We start from the raw sequence: 21,467 nt of genomic DNA, 5'->3' as shown, positions 1-21,467 counted from the left end.
ATAGCTTTCTATGCTAACAAAGGTATTGTTTCTTGGTGCAGCAAGGTGAATTATGGAATAAGAGTTTGGGGAACCTCATATTTTACACAGTTTTATATAGATCATGATAATAACACATGGCATTATACAGTTCTTCTATTAGGTAAAAGCCTTATCTTTTTAGTGATGTATTACTGTTTTCAAATCTGTGTTGGGAATATCTAAATTTGAAAAGGAATAGAGTGGTTTTAAAAAGCTCCCTGTTTAATTCAATGCATACTCAAAACTCATTTTTGAATAGGCTGGAATAGGCAATTGGGCATTAAACAGAACACTATTGTAAAATGTATAATTTAAGGGAAAAAAGTTAATCATTTATAACTCAGTTGTTTCCTAAATATTTCATTAAAGAAAATGTCAAAATGGTTAAAAATTTGAACTTTGATTTATATGAATAATTCTTTGAGAAAAATGCTTTTCATTTTCTAAAGAAGACCTCTTAAACATCTAAGGATTAACTTCTAATAAAACCTTTGTCTGCAAATTACAATTAAAATATTTGAGTTAGGAACTGATACTTAATACATTTCATGAAACTTTACAAGTGAAGTAGAGAGATAAAGCGTAGGTATTTTTCTTAAACTGAAATGCTGATTATTATTCACTGTATGTAACCAAAGACTTTGGAAATCATTTGTATTTGAAAATGGGGATAAAGAATGCTATCCAGAACATATAAATAATAAAAAAACTCCATGAATTAAAAACAAGAAAGACAACCTAATGGGAAAAAAATTGGCAAAGTACTTAAGGAAGAATTTATGAATGAAGAAATCCAAATGGCTAATAAATATCTGAAAACATACTCCGTATCAGGAAAATGCAAATTAAAGCAGTAAGATAGCACTTTATATCCATCAAATTGGCAAAAGTTTAAAGTCTGGCAACTCCAAACATTGGCAAGGATGTGGAGAACTGGGAACTTACTACGGTCACTACTGGAAATTGGTGTAAATTGATGCAGCAACTTTGGAAAATAATTTGGCAACATCAAATAAATTTAAGGGTGCACATATACTCTACAAATCAGCAACTCCACTGCTATGTATATAGATCTCGTTTTTGCTAATGTACACGAGGATACATTTTCAGCAATGTTTATTACAGCATGATTTTTAATTGCAAATATTAGAAGGAAAATTCTAAATATATGTCAATAGAATAAAAAAACTGTAGACTTTATATAATAGAGAATTATGTAGTAGTGAAAATGAACTGTATCCTCTATATGAACAGATATCTTCTATATTTGCTAAATTGCAACAACGTAATGTTGAGTCAAAAAACAAGTTGCAGAATCACATATGTAATGCTATTTATGTAAAGTTTTAAAACTTGAAATACTACATGTATATTCCTTATGGATATGTACATATATAGTGAAAATCATAAAAACTGGAACTAGAAAGACACTCATCAATTACAGAATAGCAGTTACCTTTGTGAGGAGAGGAATAAAGTCAGAAAGCATGCAAGGGGCTCCAACTCTATCCTGAAGACATTTTTATGCAAAACAGTTTGAATTAAATCTCTCACAATATTAACCTAATTAAACTATGGCTGGTGAGTGCAAAGATGGGTGTTTTATTATTCTCAACTCTGTAATATTTTTAAATATTACATAACTTTAATAACACATGAATATTACATAATTTTAATAATTTTACATAATTTTAATAACACACAAAATTTTTCATCATAGATTTATGAATCTGAGAAGGGTTCTTAAAAAGTCATGTGAGCTACATACACCCTACCCACAGATCTATTAGTGCATAAGTCAGCCAAGATAAGTAGTTGCCTTTCCTAAATTTAAAGTTCTAGACTGGGGATTGGCAAATTTTTTATTTTTTTATCTTTTATTTTAGGTTTGGGCATACATGTGAAGGTTTGTTACATAAGTAAAGATGTGTCATGGGGGTTTGTTGTATAGATTATTTCATCACCCAAGAATTAAGCCCAGTACCCAATAGTTATCTTTTCTGCTCCTCTCCCTCCTCCCACCCTCCACCCTCAAGTAGACCCCAGTGTCTGTTGTTCCCTTATTTGTATTCATGAGTTCTTATCATTTAGCTCGCACTATAAGTGAGAACATGCAGTATTTGGATTTCTGTTCCTGTATTAGTTTGCTAAGGATAATAGCCTCCAGCTCCATCTATGTTCCCACAAAAGACATGATCTCATTCTTTTTTATGGCTGCATGGTATTCCACGGTGTGTAGGTACCATATTTTCTTTATCACATCTGTCAATGATGGGCATTTAGGTTGATTCCATGTCTTTGCTATTGTAAATAGTGCTACGATGTCCATTCACATGCATGTGTCTTTATTATAGGATGACTTATATTCCTCTGAGTACATACCCAGTAATGGGATTGCTGGGTCAAATGGTAGTTCTGTTTTTAGTTCTTTGAGGAATTGCCATACCGCTTTCCACAATGGATGAACTAATTTACACTTCCACCAATAGTGTATAAGCTTTCCCTTTCTCCACAACCTCACCAGCATCTGTTGGTTTTTGACTTTTTAGTAATAGGCATTCTGACTGGTTTGAGATGGTATCTCCCTGTGGTTTTGATTTGCATTTCTCTAATGATCAGTGATGTTGACGGTTTTTTTCATACGCTTGTTGGGCACATGTGTGTCTTCTTTTGCAAAGTGTCTGTTCTTGTCCTTTGCCCACTTTTTAATGGGGTTGTTTGTTCTCTTGTAAAGTTAAGTTCCTTATAGATGCTGGATATTAGACCTTTATGAGATGCACAGTTTGCAAATATTTTCTCCCATTCTGTAGGTTGTCTGTTTACTCTGTTGATAGTTTCTTTTTCTGTGCATAAGCTCTTATGTTTAATTAGATCCTATTTGTCAATTTTTGCCTTTGGGCAAACTTTTTCTATAAGGGGACAAATAGTTCACATTTTGGACTTTGGGAACATGCAGTCTCTCATGTAACTACTCAACTCTACTGCAGTAATAGTACAAAAGAAGCTGTAGACTGTATGTAAATAAATAAACATGGCTGTGTTCCAATAAAATGTTACTTAAAAAAACAAGCACTGGGCTGGATTTGACCTATGGGTCACAGTTTACCAACCCCTACTCTAAACTCAGAGATGCGTACATTAATTCCAATGTTAACTCTCAATAGAGAAGATAACCCCAATTATTAGAGTTTTATATGGTCAGGTTTTAGGTAAGTTTGAAAGTTTCCTATTGAATAAGTTTTAATGTAACTAACATTTATTGAAAACTTACCATGTGTCAGGCACTGTGCTAAGGTTACCTGCATAGCCCTATGATCTTCTCAACAACCTTATGAGATGGACACCACCATAATTCCCATTCTCAGATGAGGAAACTGAGATTTGCAGAGGTTAAATGACTTGTCTAACATCTCTAAGTTAATAAGTGATATTAGTCATAAGGTGCAAACCAAGGACTCCTGACTCCACCAAAGCCCGTGCTCTTAATAACATTGCTACCATTGCTACATTATCTTCCTCCACAGTGTCCTTCATGCCTTCACAATGTGAGTTATCCTGTATAAACAATAACAACTAAAAGATCAAAACATACTGTCAGAATAGAACCTAGCATATTAGGTTTTAAGAATAAACATGTTATACACATTAGTCAGTAACCCTTTTTACAATTTGGCTAATAAGGACTTAAAGAAGAAATGAAAATGAAGTCACTTTTCCATTTTCTAGAGTGAGAATGAGTAATTAAAATTAACAGATACTCCACAAGCTTTATCTAGTTCCCTGTTTTTATTCTGTTCTTTCTCTCCACGTGGTATGATAATATAAGTTCCCAGCCTAGATCCTTCCAGTTGTCTAGGAAATTATGACTCACGCCACAGCCAAAGATAAAGACTAAGTTCCCCACATTTTATTTAGAGAGTCACCAATAGTGAGGCCAGCCACCTCCTTGTGGTGACTGTTGGGAGCTTGGGATAACAGAATTTTTAAAAGCATTAACCATCCCTTCTCTCCATCCCACCCCATTCTCCATGAGGGAAAAAGGTATCATATATGCCCTGTTCTCCTCCTTCATAATTGGGGATCCTTGAACCATCCTTGCCCTCTACTCCATGGGAGACTTATGATTGCTTCTTGTCTAAAAGTAGCTGAGCCATTGAATCAGCAGAGACCCAGATGAGCTAGGGATTGCAGAAAAGAACTGAGAAAAGATAGAAAAGAGAGGTAGTTCTAGAGAAGCCAGCACTCCCACCATTTCCCATGGGTTGAGTGGACACTACAAAAGGTGATTTGGGGCTTCAGCCTGTTGGGGCATTTGCTAACTAAAGTGACCCCTACTGAAGAGGCTGTAGTTTGGAATATCCATAGTGGGGAAGGGGTGCTGAGTGAAAGAGGAGGAGGCCAGCCTCATCTGTATCTCCCAATATGGAGAGGTCTTCCAAAAAAGATTTACTATCTTCCAAAAAAGTAACCCAAATCATCCTCACGAGAGACAGCAAGTATATCACTGAATTTGAATTCTCTGAGGTCAGAAATCTTGTCTTCCTTGATGTCTTCTTACCCTATCCCCAGCATCTAACATGACCTGGCACAAAGTAAGCACTTGATTAAGATCTGCCATACAGAGAACGCCAGCAAAAAGAAGAGAGCAGACTTGCCACCAGCAACTCTTGATCTCTCTAGGGGATGTTGTCCCTCATACATACCCTGCTACCAGCACTTCCTTAGATGACTGGAGGGATAAAGAAAGAGAGAGGGGGGCTGCAGAGGGGAGAGAGGGAAGAATAAGGCCCTTTCTCCACTTAAGTAGCTCAAGCCTTCAGCCTAGTATGCAATGAGAGTGGGAGAGATTTTAATTGAAGATTGCAATGCTAATTGCGCTAGACTTTAATAGATTAAAATGTTGAAAAAATAATGGAATTAGGCTGCTACCCAGTGGGAAAAGGGCAGGAGTCAACAGCACAGCTGGTAGCAGTTATTGGAAAAATAAATCAATTGCACATTGTCTCTCAGTGACTACAGACAGTTCAATCAAACCAGTTACATTAATAATGTGATATCCTTGGAAAATAAAGGTGATAAGAAAATAAGGATTTTCTGTCAGGACGGGCCAGTGGAATTGTTTTTGTAGAAATGGTGATGAATTTTAGGGTTCCCATTCATGTATTTGTACCCCGACCTTTGGTGACAAGTGGTCCACATTTGTAAAATGACTATGCAGCATCACACCAAAGAACAATGCAAGATTGTACAGGGACAATGCAGGAGGGGCCAGCCTCCACAAGTAGCAATATAATGATGAATTCAGGCAGGTTTGAGGGAGTATCACTGAAAGATATCCAAAGATTACTAGAAAATGCAAGAAATTGAATGGAAGAAATGACAAGAGCCATAGTTTAAGGCAGGAACCAAGAACAGAAAACTAGAAAATACGCTCAAGGAATTAAAATACATGGACAGAGGAAGCATCATGAAGTGGACTGAAGTTGTTCTTGAACAGTCACCCATACAGTGTTAAAGGTATCTGTCTAACCCAAATTAAGGGGTACAGTCAGTGGCATGGGAGAGCTCAAGCTAAATAATCATGCAAAGATTAACTTGATATCTTGGTACCGGTGGTGTTCATTCTACATTATTTATTGATTGATCAGTTCTCAATGGAAAAAATATATATATGAATTAGAATTACATTTTTCAGGGCTAATTTGAATTTTTCTGCTCCCGCCAGCCCATAGAAGGTTGGTTGGTTGGTTGCTTGCTTGCTTAGTAGCTTGATTTGAGAATTAAGTGAGATAATATTTCAAAAGTACCTGGCATAAAACCATGTGAATAAGGGCTAATTATTATGAAGGGTCCATTTTTTCATTTGGATGGTTCACAACTCCGTAACAAGCTTTTGGGCAATTAATTGAGATCTCAGTGTAGAAATGGAAATCTAAATGCATGTATCTCGTGGCATAAGTATAAATGTTCACACAGAGAACTAAAAATAATTTAAGTCTAGTTAGAACGTATGATAGAGTAATATCACTTTAGCTATCTGTTTCAAACCAATTATGAAACTCTTAAATAGCAGCAAGTGGTACTCTGGGTTCTGAACATGGAGGGCGCCTCTTATATCAGTTTCCCAATTGTAGTCAGCTCTTGTGACTTCACATCAAATTGTATTTTGTTCTCCACCAAATATTCTACATATGTTAGGTTGGTGTAAAAGTAATTGTGGTCTTTGCCATTACTTACTTTTTTTTTTTTTTTTTTTTTGGGGAAGGAGTCTCACTCTGTCGCCCAGGTTGGAGTGCAGTGGCACGATCTCGGCTCATTGCAACTTCCACCTCCCAGGTTCAAGCAATTCTCCTGCCTCAGCCTCCAGAGTAGTTGGGATTACAGGCGTGCGCCACCATGATTTTTTTTTACATTTTTAATAGAGACAGCCTTTCAACATATTGGCCAGGCTAGTCATGAACTCCTGACCTCAAATGATCTGCCCACTTTGGCCTCCCAAAGTGTTGGGATTATGGATGTGAGCCACCACGCCCCACCTGCCATTACTTTCTTTTTTTTTTTTTTTTTTTTTTTTTTTTTTTTTTTTTGGAGAAGGAGTCCCGCTCTGTCACCCAGGCTGGAGTGCAGTGGCTCAATCTGGGCTCACTGCAAGCTCTGCCTCCCAGGTTCACGCCATTCTCCTGCCTCAGCCTCCCGAGTAGCTGGGACTACAGGCACCCGCCACCACACCCAGCTAAGTTTTTTGTATTTCTTTAGTAGAGACGGGGTTTCCCTGCCATTACTTTCAACAGCCAAAACTGCAATTACCTTTGCACCAACCTAATACTTCATTGGATGCAGGAGTCATTTTTACAAGAAATTGGTAAAGCAATAGAGGTAACAGTATGACTGTGAATCAAGATATGCATGGGAAAGTCTCCTTTTGAAATGGCTGATTATCCAAGGGATGTATGTGGAATTCTGAGAGCAGCTGCAGTTACATTAATCAGACAATTATTAACTGAAACTGAAAAGTGGGACAGTTCAAAAAGTACATTGCAAAGCTACAATAAACCAGAGGCTTTTTATTTTAGTGATTTAAGAAAGCTTTACGTTTTTATTTCCAATTAACCTATCAATAGTGATGTCACTTAAGTACTCCTAAGGAATATTATCTCCTCATTATTGCCAGAAAACATGCTGCCCAATTTCATAGCTCAGCTGTTCTCATGCATGGATGGACAATCTGAATTAACATGAGCAGAAACAAGATTTTTAGACACTCGGCTACATTCCTAGTTGTAAAATTTAAGTAATTAATATGTGACTTTAAATAGTCAAAGAAAGTAAAATGGATAATGTTTATTTCGTGCATCAAAATGATAGTGATGCACTGCTACTCTTTCTATTTATTTTGTTAGCATATCAATAGAAAAATCAGTATAATCCATGCACTCATTGTCAATACCATTGAGTATTATGGCAAAGAGTACAGATTCTCTGAAGAGCTGACCTTAAATCAAGCTATTAAAGACAGACTGTATTTTTATTATGGCCAAACAAAGATAGTAGACCTCAGAGACATGAGTTTTTTCACTTGGTATACTCCTTGTGCACTGTTAAAATTGGGCACAAGGACATTGGTGATCCCACTGATCTGAAACTTTAACACATGTAGTTTTGAAAGCTAAGGACAAAACTAACATTTATTTGAAGAGAAGGTAGTTATAGTGACGAGGGAAATTCAGACCCATGAAGTACTAACTAGATGTATTCACACTTACAGCTATCCTCAGTACACGTGAATCAGACTTTCTTTTTCATCCTACTCATGCTTGAATGAACCTGGGTTTTAAAGCTATTTGCAACACATGAATATGTATTTGCAAACAATGTCCCAAAGGTTAACAATACATCATAAAATCTCAAATAGCTGCTTCTTCATGTAGAAGAAACCTTTATCTCTGAACCAAGTAAAATCCTACTATTGTGCCTTTCTCCCCACTCCCTACTTCCGCAATGCTGAAGCAACTTCATAAAGGGTAAGGAGCTCTGGGTGTTGGAATTAGGGAACCTGCAACTGGTCTTGTTACTTCCACTTATAAGCTATGAGATCTTTCATAAATTCCTATTCCTCCCAAAGGTCAGTGTCGTCACCTTAAGTAAGGATAAGAGAAACCAGAGATAAAAAGATTAATAAGATGAGCTCCTTGCCCTCAGTGCCCCTATGCATGCTTTAATTGGTGTCTTAGTCTGTTTGTGCTACCATAACAGAATACCTGAGACTGAGTAATTTGTAAAGTAGAGAAATTTATTTCTCACAGTTCTGGTTTCTGGGAAGTCCAAGATCAAGGCACCAATATCTGGTATAAACCTTCTTGTGTCCTCACATGGCAGATGGCAGAATGGCAAGAGAGGACAAACCCACTCCCGCAAGCCCTTTTAATAGCAGCATTCACCCATTCATGACCCAAACACCTCCCAAAGACTCTGCCTCCCTACACTGTTGCATTGGGGGTTAAGTTTCAAACACATGAATTTGGAGGGACACATTCAGACCATAGCAGTGGGTGCAGAGTAATAATTATCAGCAACCACTTCCCTAATTTACCCCCAAATCATTCAATCGATCATTCTGTCTCTTATTCATTCACTCTTACTCTCTTATCACACACACACACACACACACACATACACACACATACACATCAGTCACTACGATGTTAAAAGCTACAAAAGATATTGTGGAAATATACAATCAAATCTCTGCTCTCAAGCTGTATACTGGGAGGTAGTTATAGAATAACTATCATAAATAAGAGTGTATTTCCCAGTGCTTCTCACAGGACTGGTAAATGCAAAACTCAGTCTGTCTGCTTTCCTCTGGTTATGCCAACAAAGGCATGGTTATTTCAGAAAGAAAAGAGATGCTTCCACCTTGTGGCTGTGTCTTCCTCAGCTGGTTGCTGGCAACGGCTTGCTGTTTGTAAGCTTGCCTCTCCTTGCAAGTAGAAGATTGTGTTGTTTTTACCTTAATACATTTTTTTTGCCTTCTTCATATTATAACAAATATTAGGGACCTTTGTTAAGACTTTGTTCTCTCAGAATTCAAGGTTGCCTTTGGCCAAAGTGAAGTAGATAGCATTTACTTATTCATTTAAGAAATATTTATGAAGCTCTTATCTTGTGCCAGGCACCTCAGTTGACAGTAGGAAAACCATAGTGAGCAAGGCACAGGCTGCCTCAAAGCCCCCCTCCAGTCTCCCATACACCCTCACCTCCCCCAAAGACTCTCCCTCTGCCATTAATCATTTGTGCCCTACACAGTAATCATTTTGTCCCCACTGCAAGGTTTTATCATCTATTATTTTCAAGGCAATGCACCAGCTACTACTAGAAGATACAAAGATACACTCCCTGTTTCCAAGAGTTTATAATTTAGTAGGCTCAGAAATGGTAGTGGGGAAAATAAATACACAGATACCTAGACTAACAGGCAGTGTGACTGTAAGTGCTACAAGAGAGGCATAGCTGTAAGAGCAGTGGACACACAGAGAAGGGAGGATAAATTTCCCCTGGAGTGACCAGCAATGGCTTCTTGGAGGATTTGAGCAGAGCCTTGAAGAATGGGCATGATTAGGAGATGGGATTGAAGGATCCAGGGAGAATGACAAAAATAACAAGGAAGGCTGAGGACAGCAGCAAAAATGCTGAGGAAGGAAGAGTGGAGGCAGTACAAGTGGGCCAGACTAAACACAAGGGAAGGGTGGTGATAAGCCAGAAGGTCAGAGGGACAAGGTCCTAAAGGATTTACACCTCATGTCAAGGAGTTTGGATTCTGTTCAAGAAGCATAGGGCAGGAGGGGAGGTGTTTGAGGAGGAGTGAGGCAAAATCAGAGATGCTCTTTGAAATATAATTATGGCAACCATATGGATGGAAAGAAGAGGGGAAAGAGAGGAACAGCCAATGTAGAATGGCAGCAAGAGAAATGGGAAATGAGAGGCAGCTGCTGGAGACAGGGTACATGTAGAACTGACGGGACTTGGAAACTGACCAGAGGCAAAGGTAACTCTGACATCTTAGGCAATTTTAAAAAGAGCATTCAACTCAGTAACCCTGACGCCACTCCTCTTTCTATAATGGTATAGAGGCGACACACGTTAAAGTAAAATATTAAAACAAATAAAGGTTTCCAAAAAGTTTCTCCAATAGGATTTGAGCTAGACTGCCATTTGATTTTTGTCTTGTTCTTGAATTATTGCTTAAAGCCTTCGTCTGGCATATTTGGCATATTTGATGTTTTAAAATCAATTCCATCCCACACCTACCCCACCCCAGTGCTTGTTCTTCCTTTATTCTACCTTCTCCCCCAGATTTATTCTACTTCCTTCTCTGCCCTACTCTGGGGGAATGATGGCTATGTCTGTATCACCCAAACCCTCTTGCCTTCTGGCTTCCTATTGGATTTGGCCAATGAGAAGCATCAGCAGGAGATCAGAGGGCAGAAAGAGAGAAAGTACATTAGTTCTCTATTCCTGCTGTAATAAATGACCGCAAACAACACTAATCGATTGTCTTACAGTTCTGGAGTCAGAAGTCTGAAATCGGTTTGTTTCACTGGGTTAAAATCAAAGTACCATGTCAGCAGGGCTGGTTCCATTTGGAGACTCTGGGGTAGGAACCCATTTCGTTTCCTTTTCCAGCTTCTAGAAACTCCTTGGCTTATATTTCCTTCCTCCATCTTCAAAGCCAGCAGCTTAGCACCTTCTGTCCTCTCTGACCTCTGCTTCTGTCTTGCATTTCTCTCTCAGACTTTGACCTTTGTGATTATATTAGGCCCACCCAAACAATCCTGGATAATCGTCCCATCTCAAGATCCTTAAGGTAAGCACATCTGCAAAATCCTTTTTGCCATGTAAGGGAACATAACACAGATTCCAGGGACTAGGAGGTGGACATCTGGGGATGGGGGACATTATTCTGTCTGCCACAGAGAGGTTGGGGTATTTCTTACCCTTTGCTCCTGCCTTGGTGCTGTGGGCCTGGCAGCATTCCTTCCCGCTACAGCTCCAGCTGTAGACAGGCAGCCTCTCTTTCATGGCGCCAGCTCTCACTCAGCCCCTGTAACTTCTTTTCCTCCCTGATGTCTTTCAGACTAGAGGTGGTAACAGCACTCACCATATTTATCCTTCATTGCCTCAACAGCCCTCTTTGATTGCATTAACCCTGCCCATTCTTCGAAAACAGTCCCATCATTAAATTATCTTCAAAATCCCAGCTAACCGATGTCCCCGCCACCCATCTTGGTGTACCTTTTCATGCTCATTCATGCTGTTAACTTGTCAGGTCTAGGACTGGTGCACACACAGTCTGAGAGAGAGATGTAAAGACAGAAGCAGAGGTCAGAGAGGAGAGAAGGTGCTAAAAAGTTGAAATGTAAATGCAATATGCAAGACAGTTAGCTTCAGGAAAACAAGGAATTGTTATCATGAGTCAGTATAGAAGTCATTGCACAAAGCCTAATGCTTATCCAGAAAATAAATGTATCTGATTAGGTAAGTATAAATAATAATAATCCCGCATTTTCTCTCAATTACATCCAAGGAAGAGAAATAACAGCTCATACAGAGTTCACAATAGAAAGTTTCCTCTTTGATTTCCTTTTTGTTTATTTTTCAGTCAACTAGGGAAACTGACTTCATGACCTAATATAAGTGATTTCTGAGCAACTGGATAAGCTAGCTGAGCTGCCAGTGATAGCTTTCTATTCTTGGGCCGATAATTTTAAGATATTGCCCCAGTTTCTTTTCACCTGAGCAGTCAAACTAGCATATGAAAAATGTAATGTCGGTAGTTATTTTTCCTTTGTAGAAAATGTTTTGCTCCAACCAGCTTGTCTTTAAAATCTCTTTCTTCACATTCATGTCTGTTGCCACACTTGCGGTTATTTCTCTGTATTAGTTTAGGGTTTGGATTATCTGCCCAACATTCATGAGATTCTTTTCCTAAGAACTTCATCTAAAATCATGGAATACAAAATACCATTCATGTCCTAAAAGAATTTCTATCAGGCAGTGCTTATCAAAAAGAAGAGTTGTTTTTGTTTTGTTTTGTTTCATTTTTAACCTCTCAATGATATTTCCAGAAAAATATCATTTGCCTCATTTTCCCATTTAATACACCCTCAGAAGCTCAACCGCTTCTCTCCCAGGTTCATTATGAAAAATTTATTACTTTTTTTATCTCTTCTACCATTATTATGATAATTATAATGATCTCTTGTTAATTGTAACTACTATGATTAATAATAGATTACATTTATATATTTAGAGATTACAAGGCACTTCCCATATATTATTTGATCATGATCAAACCTGGTTGACATATATTATGAAACCAAATTAGAATTTTATTATAAACCTTGTTTACATTTGGTTTAAACTCTAAGGAGCATACAGCCAAAAAGATAATTTCTGAAAAATGCCTTTTTTCAAACATTCATCCATCTGTTGAACAGATATATGTGGTTATTTCCCACGTGACAGAGTTCCTGTCCTTGGAGAGCTTACAATATTATTGGCAAAGGTCAATACTTCTAAAGAAATGCACAGAAAAGGCACCCAACCCAGACTGCTGGGATCATAAAAGGCTGTCTGGATGATATCATCCCTGAAGTTTGGTTCCTAAAAGATAAGTAGGATTTCCCTTTTTGAAGTGCGGAGAAGGAGGACTCAGATTCTAGCAAAAAGAACAGCACAGAGAAAGGCACCAAAAAGGAAACATGCCAAATACCTTAGAAAGGTAGGAAGGGCCAGACGCAGTAGCTCACGCCTGTAATCGTAGCACTTTGGGAGGCTAAAAACGGGTGGATCACTTGAGCTCAGTAATTCAAGACCAGCCTGGGCAACATGGCGAAACCCCGTCTTTACCAAAAATATAAAAATTAGTCAGACATGGTAGTGCACGCCTGTGGTCCCAGCTACTTGGGGGGCTGAGGCAGGAGGATTGCTTGAACCTGGGAGGTCAATGTTGCAGCGAGCCGAGATCACGCCACTGCACTCCAGCCTGGGTGACAAAGTGAGACCCTGTCTCAAAAATAATAATAATAATAATAATGGGAAGTGATCACCCAGAGAGCATGCATAGAGCTAGGGGAGGGGAAAACTTAAAAGAATTAAACATAAACCCCAGTTAAGAGCCCTACAAGAGACCGGGTGCGGTGCCTTACACCTGTAATCCCAGCACTTTGGGAGGCCAAGGCAGGTAGATCATCTTAGGTCAGGAATTCAAGACCAGCCTGGCCAACATGGTAAAACCCTCTCTACTGAAAATACAAAAAATTAGCCGAGCGTGGTGGAGTGCGCCTGTAATCCCAGCTACTCGGGAGGCTGAGGCAGGATAATCACTCAAGCCTACGAAGTGGAGGTTGCACTGGGCCAAGAACGTGCCACTGCACTCCAGCCTGGGCAACAGAGTGAAACTCCATCTCAAAAAAAAAAAAAAAAAAAAACATTAAAAATTAAAAAAAAAAAGAGCCCTAGAAGAGTAAGGAGATTTAGAAAGAAGCTATCTAATAAAATTCTCTGTATGAGATTAATATCAGTAACAGTTGACAAGGAAAAAGGAAGGAATCAGTGAGGAAGATACCAGATCATAATTTAGAGCTCAACTACTTCCACAGTAGGGATACCGTGTCATCTTCCAATTTTACTTATATTTTCACATTTTAATTTAGAGGATTTTTGTAAATAGAAATGGAGGCTCCGGAAGGGAGAGCTCCCCCTAAATCTTTGCTAAAGCCAGCTCCCTGATATGAATGTCCAGACAAGGCCACACTCCCACCATAGGATACTGTGCTCAAGTCAATGGCCGGATATTTTCTGAGCTGTGACTACATCTTTTCTAAACACAAATAATAACAACACCAAAGAAGGTGTACCACCTGCATCAAGTGGTGAATTCTCAGAATCCTGCAGCAGCCTTTCACTTCCAATAGCAGCTTTTTCCCCTCACCTTTGTGACCCTCCTAAGCAGGTTATGTGCTTAGGCAGAACCTTGGTGAAGGATTCTTCTCTCTTCTGTGCATCCATAAGGGTCATTTCACACTTCTGCTTGGATGAAGTTTCTCAAGAGATGCTGGGACTTTTTTGGGTTTGATTTTGTTTTGTTTGTGTGTGTGTGTGTGTGAGTTTTATTATTTTGTTTTGTTTTAGAGATAAGTCCTCACACTTGTTCCCCAGGCTGGAATACAGAGGTGCAATCATGGCTCACTGCAGCCTCGAACTCCTGGGCTCAAGTGATCCTCCCACCTCAGCCTCCTGAGTAGCTAGGCATGCACCACCACACCTGGCAAATGTTTTTTATTTTTGGTAGAGATGCGGGTTTTGCCATGTGTTTCAGGCTAGTCTTGAATTCCTGGACTCAAGCAGTCCTCCCACTTCGGCCTTCCAAAGAACTGAGATTATAGGCATGAGCCAACATGCCCAGCCTGTTTTCTGTTTAAGTGATTACTGTCTAAAACATAGTATAAAGAGAGTCTCAGACAGTTTTCAATACATAAATGAATTGAAGCAAATAAAATTCACAGTTCTGGTGCTCTCAAACATGTGTTTCAGTTTCCAATTGGATTAGAAGTTTTCTCTCTGGAAAAACCTGCTAATTTTATGGGCTCCTGTGCCTTGCTGAGGCAACTGAGCCTAACAGTTTATAACAAAAGCCAGGCCCTGTAATAGGCCCTTGGAACCCATCTAATTCAATCGCGATCTAATGAAAGAAATGGGAAGGTTAATGAAAACATTCAGTGTAACCCCTTGAAAAATATTCTTCCTGTAATGGTTATTAAATAATATTGAACAAAGTTAATCATGAAAACAGCCAGTAGATATTAAAGATCACCATCAAGTTGGAAATCAGCCTGTCCTTTGTTCCATCAGGGCCGTTAGGGCACAGGCATCCCAGCGTCAGAGCACCCATAACAATGACTGCAGCAGCAAAGACCCTAATTCTGACTTTCCCTTTTCCTGGAACTTCATTATTTCATTCAGACTCAGCCTCCATTCCTCTTACTCTCAATCCTAGCATTTGTTTCCTATAACTTTACCTGTCACTACCAATGTATGTAGGTCACCAGTACTGAAGCCTCATTTGGTCTCCTGTAAGTACCATTGAAATTGTCATGATTTGGATGAAACTGCGTAAGGCAGTATTTCAAGAAAGCTTGAAGTATGCTGAGGTGCCCTAAAGCTTAACTTACACGGCATGCAAATGAAGACGTTTACTATCGCTGAAAGGCAAACCAAACATTCATTGACTCAACTGTGATTAACCGAGGGCCTACTTCTCAGGAACTGTGGCAGGTATAGATGACACAGAGACAATAGGTGTGTTCTCTGTCCATGAGGGGTCTAGTGTCAGTGGGAGAAACCAGCCTATAAGGGAGGAACGATGATGGCATTAGCCTGTGACCTCAGATCATTAGCCACAAAAATCGTCCATAGCTAAGTCCATCATGAAATAAGGAATAGAGATTATTCATGATTTATTGGTATAATATTCCAAAGAAGCTCAATTCCTCATACCTAGTTATAATCTGGGATCACTTTAGTCATATATGATCATGCAAAATAGGCTCTTAGGATGCAATGGTAACATGAGGGCAATTAACTGATTACAACCAGGTAAGCACGTTTGTAACGATGTCCAAGCAACCCTTTGAGCTGGGACTGCCATGACTCATGGCTAAAGTAAATCCAGGATTTAATCTAATTCTTATAAATATTTCATTGAGACAAGCCAAATACTTTATATATGACTTGGCTACAAAAATGCATACAGTACAGAGTTTAAATTTTTTCTTACAACCTGAACTATTAACAACATAAGGAATTATGAGATGTTTGCCTTCTCCTGCCTTGGCCTTCCATAGGCAAAAAAAGAAAAAGTTTTTTACCTGGAAAGCCCCAAGCAAGTTCAAAGATTTGGTGTTTTGTTAAAGAAAAATCTGCTATGATGTATGAGCAGAAATGTGTGAGTAGGAATGCAGAACTTACTAGGCGGGGCCCTGGACAGAGCAGTTATCCCACTCCGCCTTGTCCCTGTGACATTACTCTAAGGTTGTTAGTTGCCCCAAGGGGACCACAGATAAAAGTATTTCTTCCATAGGAAAAAAATGAGTGCTTAGAATTCCTCTTAAGTCCTTTGGTCAGTTTCCTAAATTTGGCATTTCCTTGACCCACATAATGCAGTGCACACAGAGACTCCTGAATTACCTTTATCTGGTTTTGGTATCTCTGTCTGTCTGTCTCTCTCTCTCTCTCTCTCTCTCTCTCCCCCTCCCTCCCTCCCCCGCCCCCCCCACCATCTCCCTCTCCCTCTCAACTGGAACTTGATATTTTAAAAATACTCTAAGAATGAGTGGAGATCTTAGAAGTTTCATTTTAGTAAGATAGCTCAGTTGAAGATAGCTCTGTGGCAGAGAGAGTATAGAAAGAGACTACATCAGAGTCACAGTTGGTCTTTTTCTTCATTTCTAAAAGAGCTGCGAATTTTCTATTGGTTTTAAAAAATTAATTCTCCCAATTGTGATAGCGGAAAGTGACACTCTTTTGTCACACACTGGCCACTGCACTGAAGTCAGATGAGGTCGGAAAGTAGGAAAGTAACAAGAGAACCTCTTGCCCCACCTCCTGCTGTCACCCTGATAAGTCGATCTTCTTATATATCCAGATGACAGTGAAAGAGATCACATCCCAAATTTATTTAGGGAGTTCCAGTTAAAATTATTATACAGAATACTGATATTGGAATGAAAATGAAAATTCAACCCTTTCACAGTTCATACTGTTCCAAAGAGAGATGGAAGTCTTGAAGCCAGGTCTGGACTGAGTCTGTTGCCATTGAAACCAGGTCCCCGTGAGTCAGCCCACTTTTAAAATAATGCCCAGAGTGCTTTGCAACGGTCAGAGTCTATGTCAGCAGCAGCATTTTCATTCCATTACCTAACCACCACCAGCCCCTAGAAATGTTTTTTCCTCGATTTAGTAAGATCTTGAACTATTCCCAAACTTCCGTTGCTCCAAAATGAGGCAGAAAATCAGTAGACACAACCCTCACCACCCAATGGCACTGATACCCTGGAATGGGGAAAGGGCATAGGTGAGATTCAGCATGTATCAGAGCCTCTCCCTCTGAGGGGACCCTACATGGAAAGCCGAAATTATGGAAATCTGCCAGGTGAAGAGGTCAGCCCAGGCTCCTGGGAACCCAATAAAAATAATGTCCCTGACTTCCCAGAGCCTCATTCCTGAGGCCCCCACAGAGGGGACTTCAGCTCAGCCCTTGCGCAGCCCCTAAACCCCTCTGCTTCTCCTCCTCCCACGTAGCTTTCAAACCACCCCTTCTCTCCTCCACACTAATGCCTTCTCCTTTAAGTCTCATAAGTTCCTTGTAGGGAAAAGGGAAAATAAACACACAAGTGAATGAAAACTTCAAATTTTCTAAGTCTTGCTAAACTCAAGTATGGGACCAGAGTCAAAAGACGGGACTATTTCTATCACAATACAAGATCCCTTTTGCCCTCCACATGGTTTTTGGTTAAAATATCAGTCTCAGGACACAAGTAACCACAAGGCGGCAGTGGCTGTCAAGATTCGATTTGGGGTTCGAGAGGGTTTATACCTCCCTCTCCCATGGGTTCAAGATAACCCATGTGGAAGTACTTCACTCATTCACCAATATATTCAGTGCACCTCATCCAGACACACAGTTAAAGGAGACCCAGACTCTATGTCATTGTCCTCATCATCTCCTTCCCCACAGCCTCCTAATGTCTCACTTGGATAGACAATGTGACAACGCTGCAACTCAACTCCCTTCCTCAGTCTTTCACCTTTCTCTTCTTCCACTTTCCATAGTGAGGTCGCAGGGAGATTTCTAACCACCACTCAGCTTCCCTGGTCAGGTTACCCCATGCTTAACTTTTTAGTGCCTTGCCATTGCCTTTAAAATAAAACCTAAACTCCTGAACAGTATAATAAACTACTGACAGTTTCCCAAATATACCATTCCCTCAAACTTTGCAGCCTTTGCATATGCTACTCTCTCGGCCTAGAATGCTTTCCTCTTTGCCTAGGGAACTCCTACTGGCACTTCAAAACTCAACTGATATGTCACCACCTCCTGGCAGCTCTCCCTGACTACCCACCACCCCCACTTTCTGGGTTAGATGTCTGTTCTTTCTGTGCCCTTAGTACTTTGTGAATGCCTCTGTCATAGCAAAGATACATTGAGTAGTAATAGCCTTATTTACCCATTTTCTTCCCAACTAGACTGAGAACTTACTGTACATAGAAATGATACCATTTCTTTCTATATCCCCAGTTGACTGTCTGGTACATAACAGGTGCTCAGAAATTATTTACTGAATGAAGACACTCAAAACCTAGGAGGGAAGACAGAGACTCATGAATCTGTAATGAGGCATAATAATCAGAGTGGGGTGCCATTACTACTGAACAGAGAGAGTGGACATCTCTGCTTGTGAAGAGCATAGAGTCGAGGAAGGCACCCATAGGAGAAGATTCTTATTACCTTCAGAAAGAACAAGAAATCACCAGGCCTGTGGGGAGGAGGAGAAAAAAGAACAGCAGTATGTGTACAGGCCTGAATGCTTCAGTCAGCATGACACATTTGGCAAGCTTTTCCTTAGAAGGATTACTCTGGTGACAATGAAAAGAGGTTGGCGGGAGAGGGACAGGGGAATACTGGAATAACCATGTAAAGGCCTGAATTGAGCTTGTGAGCGATGGGATACATATGAGGACAGGGACAGATGCAGAGAAGTTGAGAAAACAAGGAGTGTAGCGTGACCCCCAGGTTTCTGCTTGGATGAATGGTGTTGCCATTAACCAGGATTGGGAATTAAGAGGAAGAACCACTTTGGGAGAAAGGTAGTTAGCCCTGTCTACTGCTTCTACTGCTGTTGAGTTAGAGTTGCTGTTGGACAGACAATGAGGTGACGATGTTTAGTAATCAGCTGGACGTGTGAGTCTGAAGCTCAGAAGAGAGTCTAGCCAGGAAGGAACACTTTTTCTATATGTAACTTCATTGGAACTGCTATTTTACTTTTTCAGTTTAATTCTGTGCCATGAGGTTTCTGTTGTGGGAGAGGGCTACTGGGGGAGGGATAATTGGTCCCATTTCTGCCTCTGGCTTAGATACGTGGCCTCTGGCAAACTATTCAAGTTATGCCCGTTGCCTCAGAGGAAAGGAGACAATTAAGGAAACCTGAAGAAAGCTACTGGCCCTAAAACAGTTAAGTTACTTCCGTCTTCTTGGTTTTTCTGTGGAATGTGGAAGTCATACCAGTGAGGTAAACCTCATCCACTGCCCCAAATCCATACTTCTAAAGGCAGCTGAGTATATAAAGGAAGGTCTTTACCTTCATTACAGTGGAACCCTTACCACTTAGAGAATCATCCTTAGGTAGAGATGTCATTTCCTTGCTACAACAAACATGTTCTTCCCCCGCCCCCCCGACTTTGGGGGTCTTGTTTTCAGGCTCTCCTGCCATTGTGATGGAAAATTTGTGTTCCTATTCTCAGCCAGCCTGCAGCATCCACACTGATAATGATTAGCTATAGAGAGTTTTTCTACAGTTCTGTTTGCATTACAGAGTTTAGACTGAGATCTGCTTTAAGGGACCTAACTAAAATAGCATTTTTGCAAAGCAACTCGTTGTGCTTTTGCTGGTTAATTTGTCTTATGTTACTTGCACTGAGATGAGACATTTTTTAATTCAAGGGTTCCTGACAGTAATGGTACTGTGGGAGTTACATGATGTGCTCATGGTTGAACCTCTTTTATTTCAACTATCTATTCACAAACGCCAAAAGGGAATTGCTTATGGAACCCAGGCATTTCTGAAAATTCAGGAGGAATTGGTATTTAACCAGACAGCTTCTGGCAATCAAGTGTGAGCATGGCAAAGATGTAGCCAGGGCATTAGTCATGTGGAGAGAATGGAGAATCTCATTTTTAATTCAAGGGGCTGTGATAGAAAACTCATCATCAAATGTGAATATCAACCAACCACTGTTTACAAAGAAGGCAATATCACAACAGCACCCAGGGAAATTTAAATGATACATACCAAAAATTCTCAGAGAAGCACAAAAACCAATAAATTTATCCAACATGCTGAATTGGATGCTGCACTGAGTTGACAGTTGGCAATAGAATCAATGAAAAGCCCTTAAAATGTTTACTTTTTGATTCAAAGCAAAGATGCCAGGTTATTTTGAATTTTTGTATCAGATATATTCCCTAATTTTTAAAACAATGCTAACTAGTTTACAGTCTCTGTCATCATAAGTAATAAGTAACATAATAAGTAACATATGGCTGCAGTCTTTGTGGTCTGATATTTTCATTTCTGTAAAGGTAAATAAAATTTGGTGATCAGATTCAGGATGCAGCCAGGGATTAGCCTCTTCCAAAAAGCAGCAGGCTGCCACCAACTTGTTCGGATGCTCTCAGGTCATCTAGACATGCTTTTTTTTTAATCTGTTGACAATGCAACTTGAGTAAAACCATCTTTGGCTGACTTAATTTTTCTTTAATCAACAGGTAGGAGATCAAATCATTGAAATCAATGGGGAAAGCACAAGGGACATGACACATGCCAGAGCAATAGAACTCATCAAATCTGGAGGAAGACGAGTGAGGCTGCTGCTCAAGAGAGGCACGGGACAGGTCCCAGAATATGGTGCGTTTCACGTTTTAATTCACCCTTTTGCTCTTCCTTCTGTGAACCATAAATGCTTATGGTTATTTATAAAACTACATCAGTTCTCTATTTCTACCTAAATATATATTTAGCTATCAATAGGTATATATATATACATACACACACACACACACACACACACACACACGTATGTTTATGCCCAGGAAATAAATGTGTGTGAACTCTATCTTTTGCTCCCTCCATTAAGGAATGTTTAAAATATGAAATGTAGGACCTTTCAGGGCATCTGTGAGTGTGCGAGGAGATCTAGCACCACTTAAATATTAGAACTGTTACAATTTGACTGATAGTCCACTGTTCATTTGAGTACACAGTAATTTAGCAATTATTTCCTAACATTGTTTATGCATCAGACTATCTCAAAGGATTTGTAACTGGGGCCAGAGACAAGCAACATATCTTCAGGGTGTGAAGTTTAAAATGTAAACTTCAGTTCACGCAATGGTTGCATTTCTTTGACATTTAGGAATTATTCTGAAAATTCACTCCTGTGTTGTGTTTCTGTATGCTTTTGAGGAAGGCTTTAAAGCATGTTTTGATTCACGGATTTGTCTTCAAACATCTTTAAAGTTGTTGTTTCCCAGCAGCCCATTATAGACACTACTGACAGCATAGCTCTAGTGTATCCAAAACAGCTGAGTGGTCATTACATGAAAAGCA

At 39.7% G+C, this 21,467-nt stretch overlaps 1 protein-coding gene across 14 annotated transcripts in view; it reads left to right on the top strand.

The window, feature by feature from the left end:
- MAGI2 (membrane associated guanylate kinase, WW and PDZ domain containing 2) overlaps positions 1 to 21,467 on the top strand; it is a 1,434,944-nt gene that overhangs the window by 1,352,565 nt on the left and 60,912 nt on the right. For all 14 annotated transcript variants that reach the window (XM_024358207.3, XM_024358205.3, XM_003318553.7 and 11 more), the window contains one exon: positions 20,627 to 20,765. In XM_024358207.3, the coding sequence (XP_024213975.1) occupies positions 20,627 to 20,765 (139 nt within the window). The remainder of the gene's footprint in view (positions 1 to 20,626; positions 20,766 to 21,467) is intronic.

Source organism: Pan troglodytes, chromosome 6 (assembly GCF_028858775.2).
Source record: "Pan troglodytes isolate AG18354 chromosome 6, NHGRI_mPanTro3-v2.0_pri, whole genome shotgun sequence".
Taxonomy (NCBI): Eukaryota; Metazoa; Chordata; class Mammalia; order Primates; family Hominidae; genus Pan; species Pan troglodytes.
The sequence above is the reverse complement of the archived record's forward strand: the minus strand, read 5'-3'. Positions and strand labels throughout refer to the sequence as shown.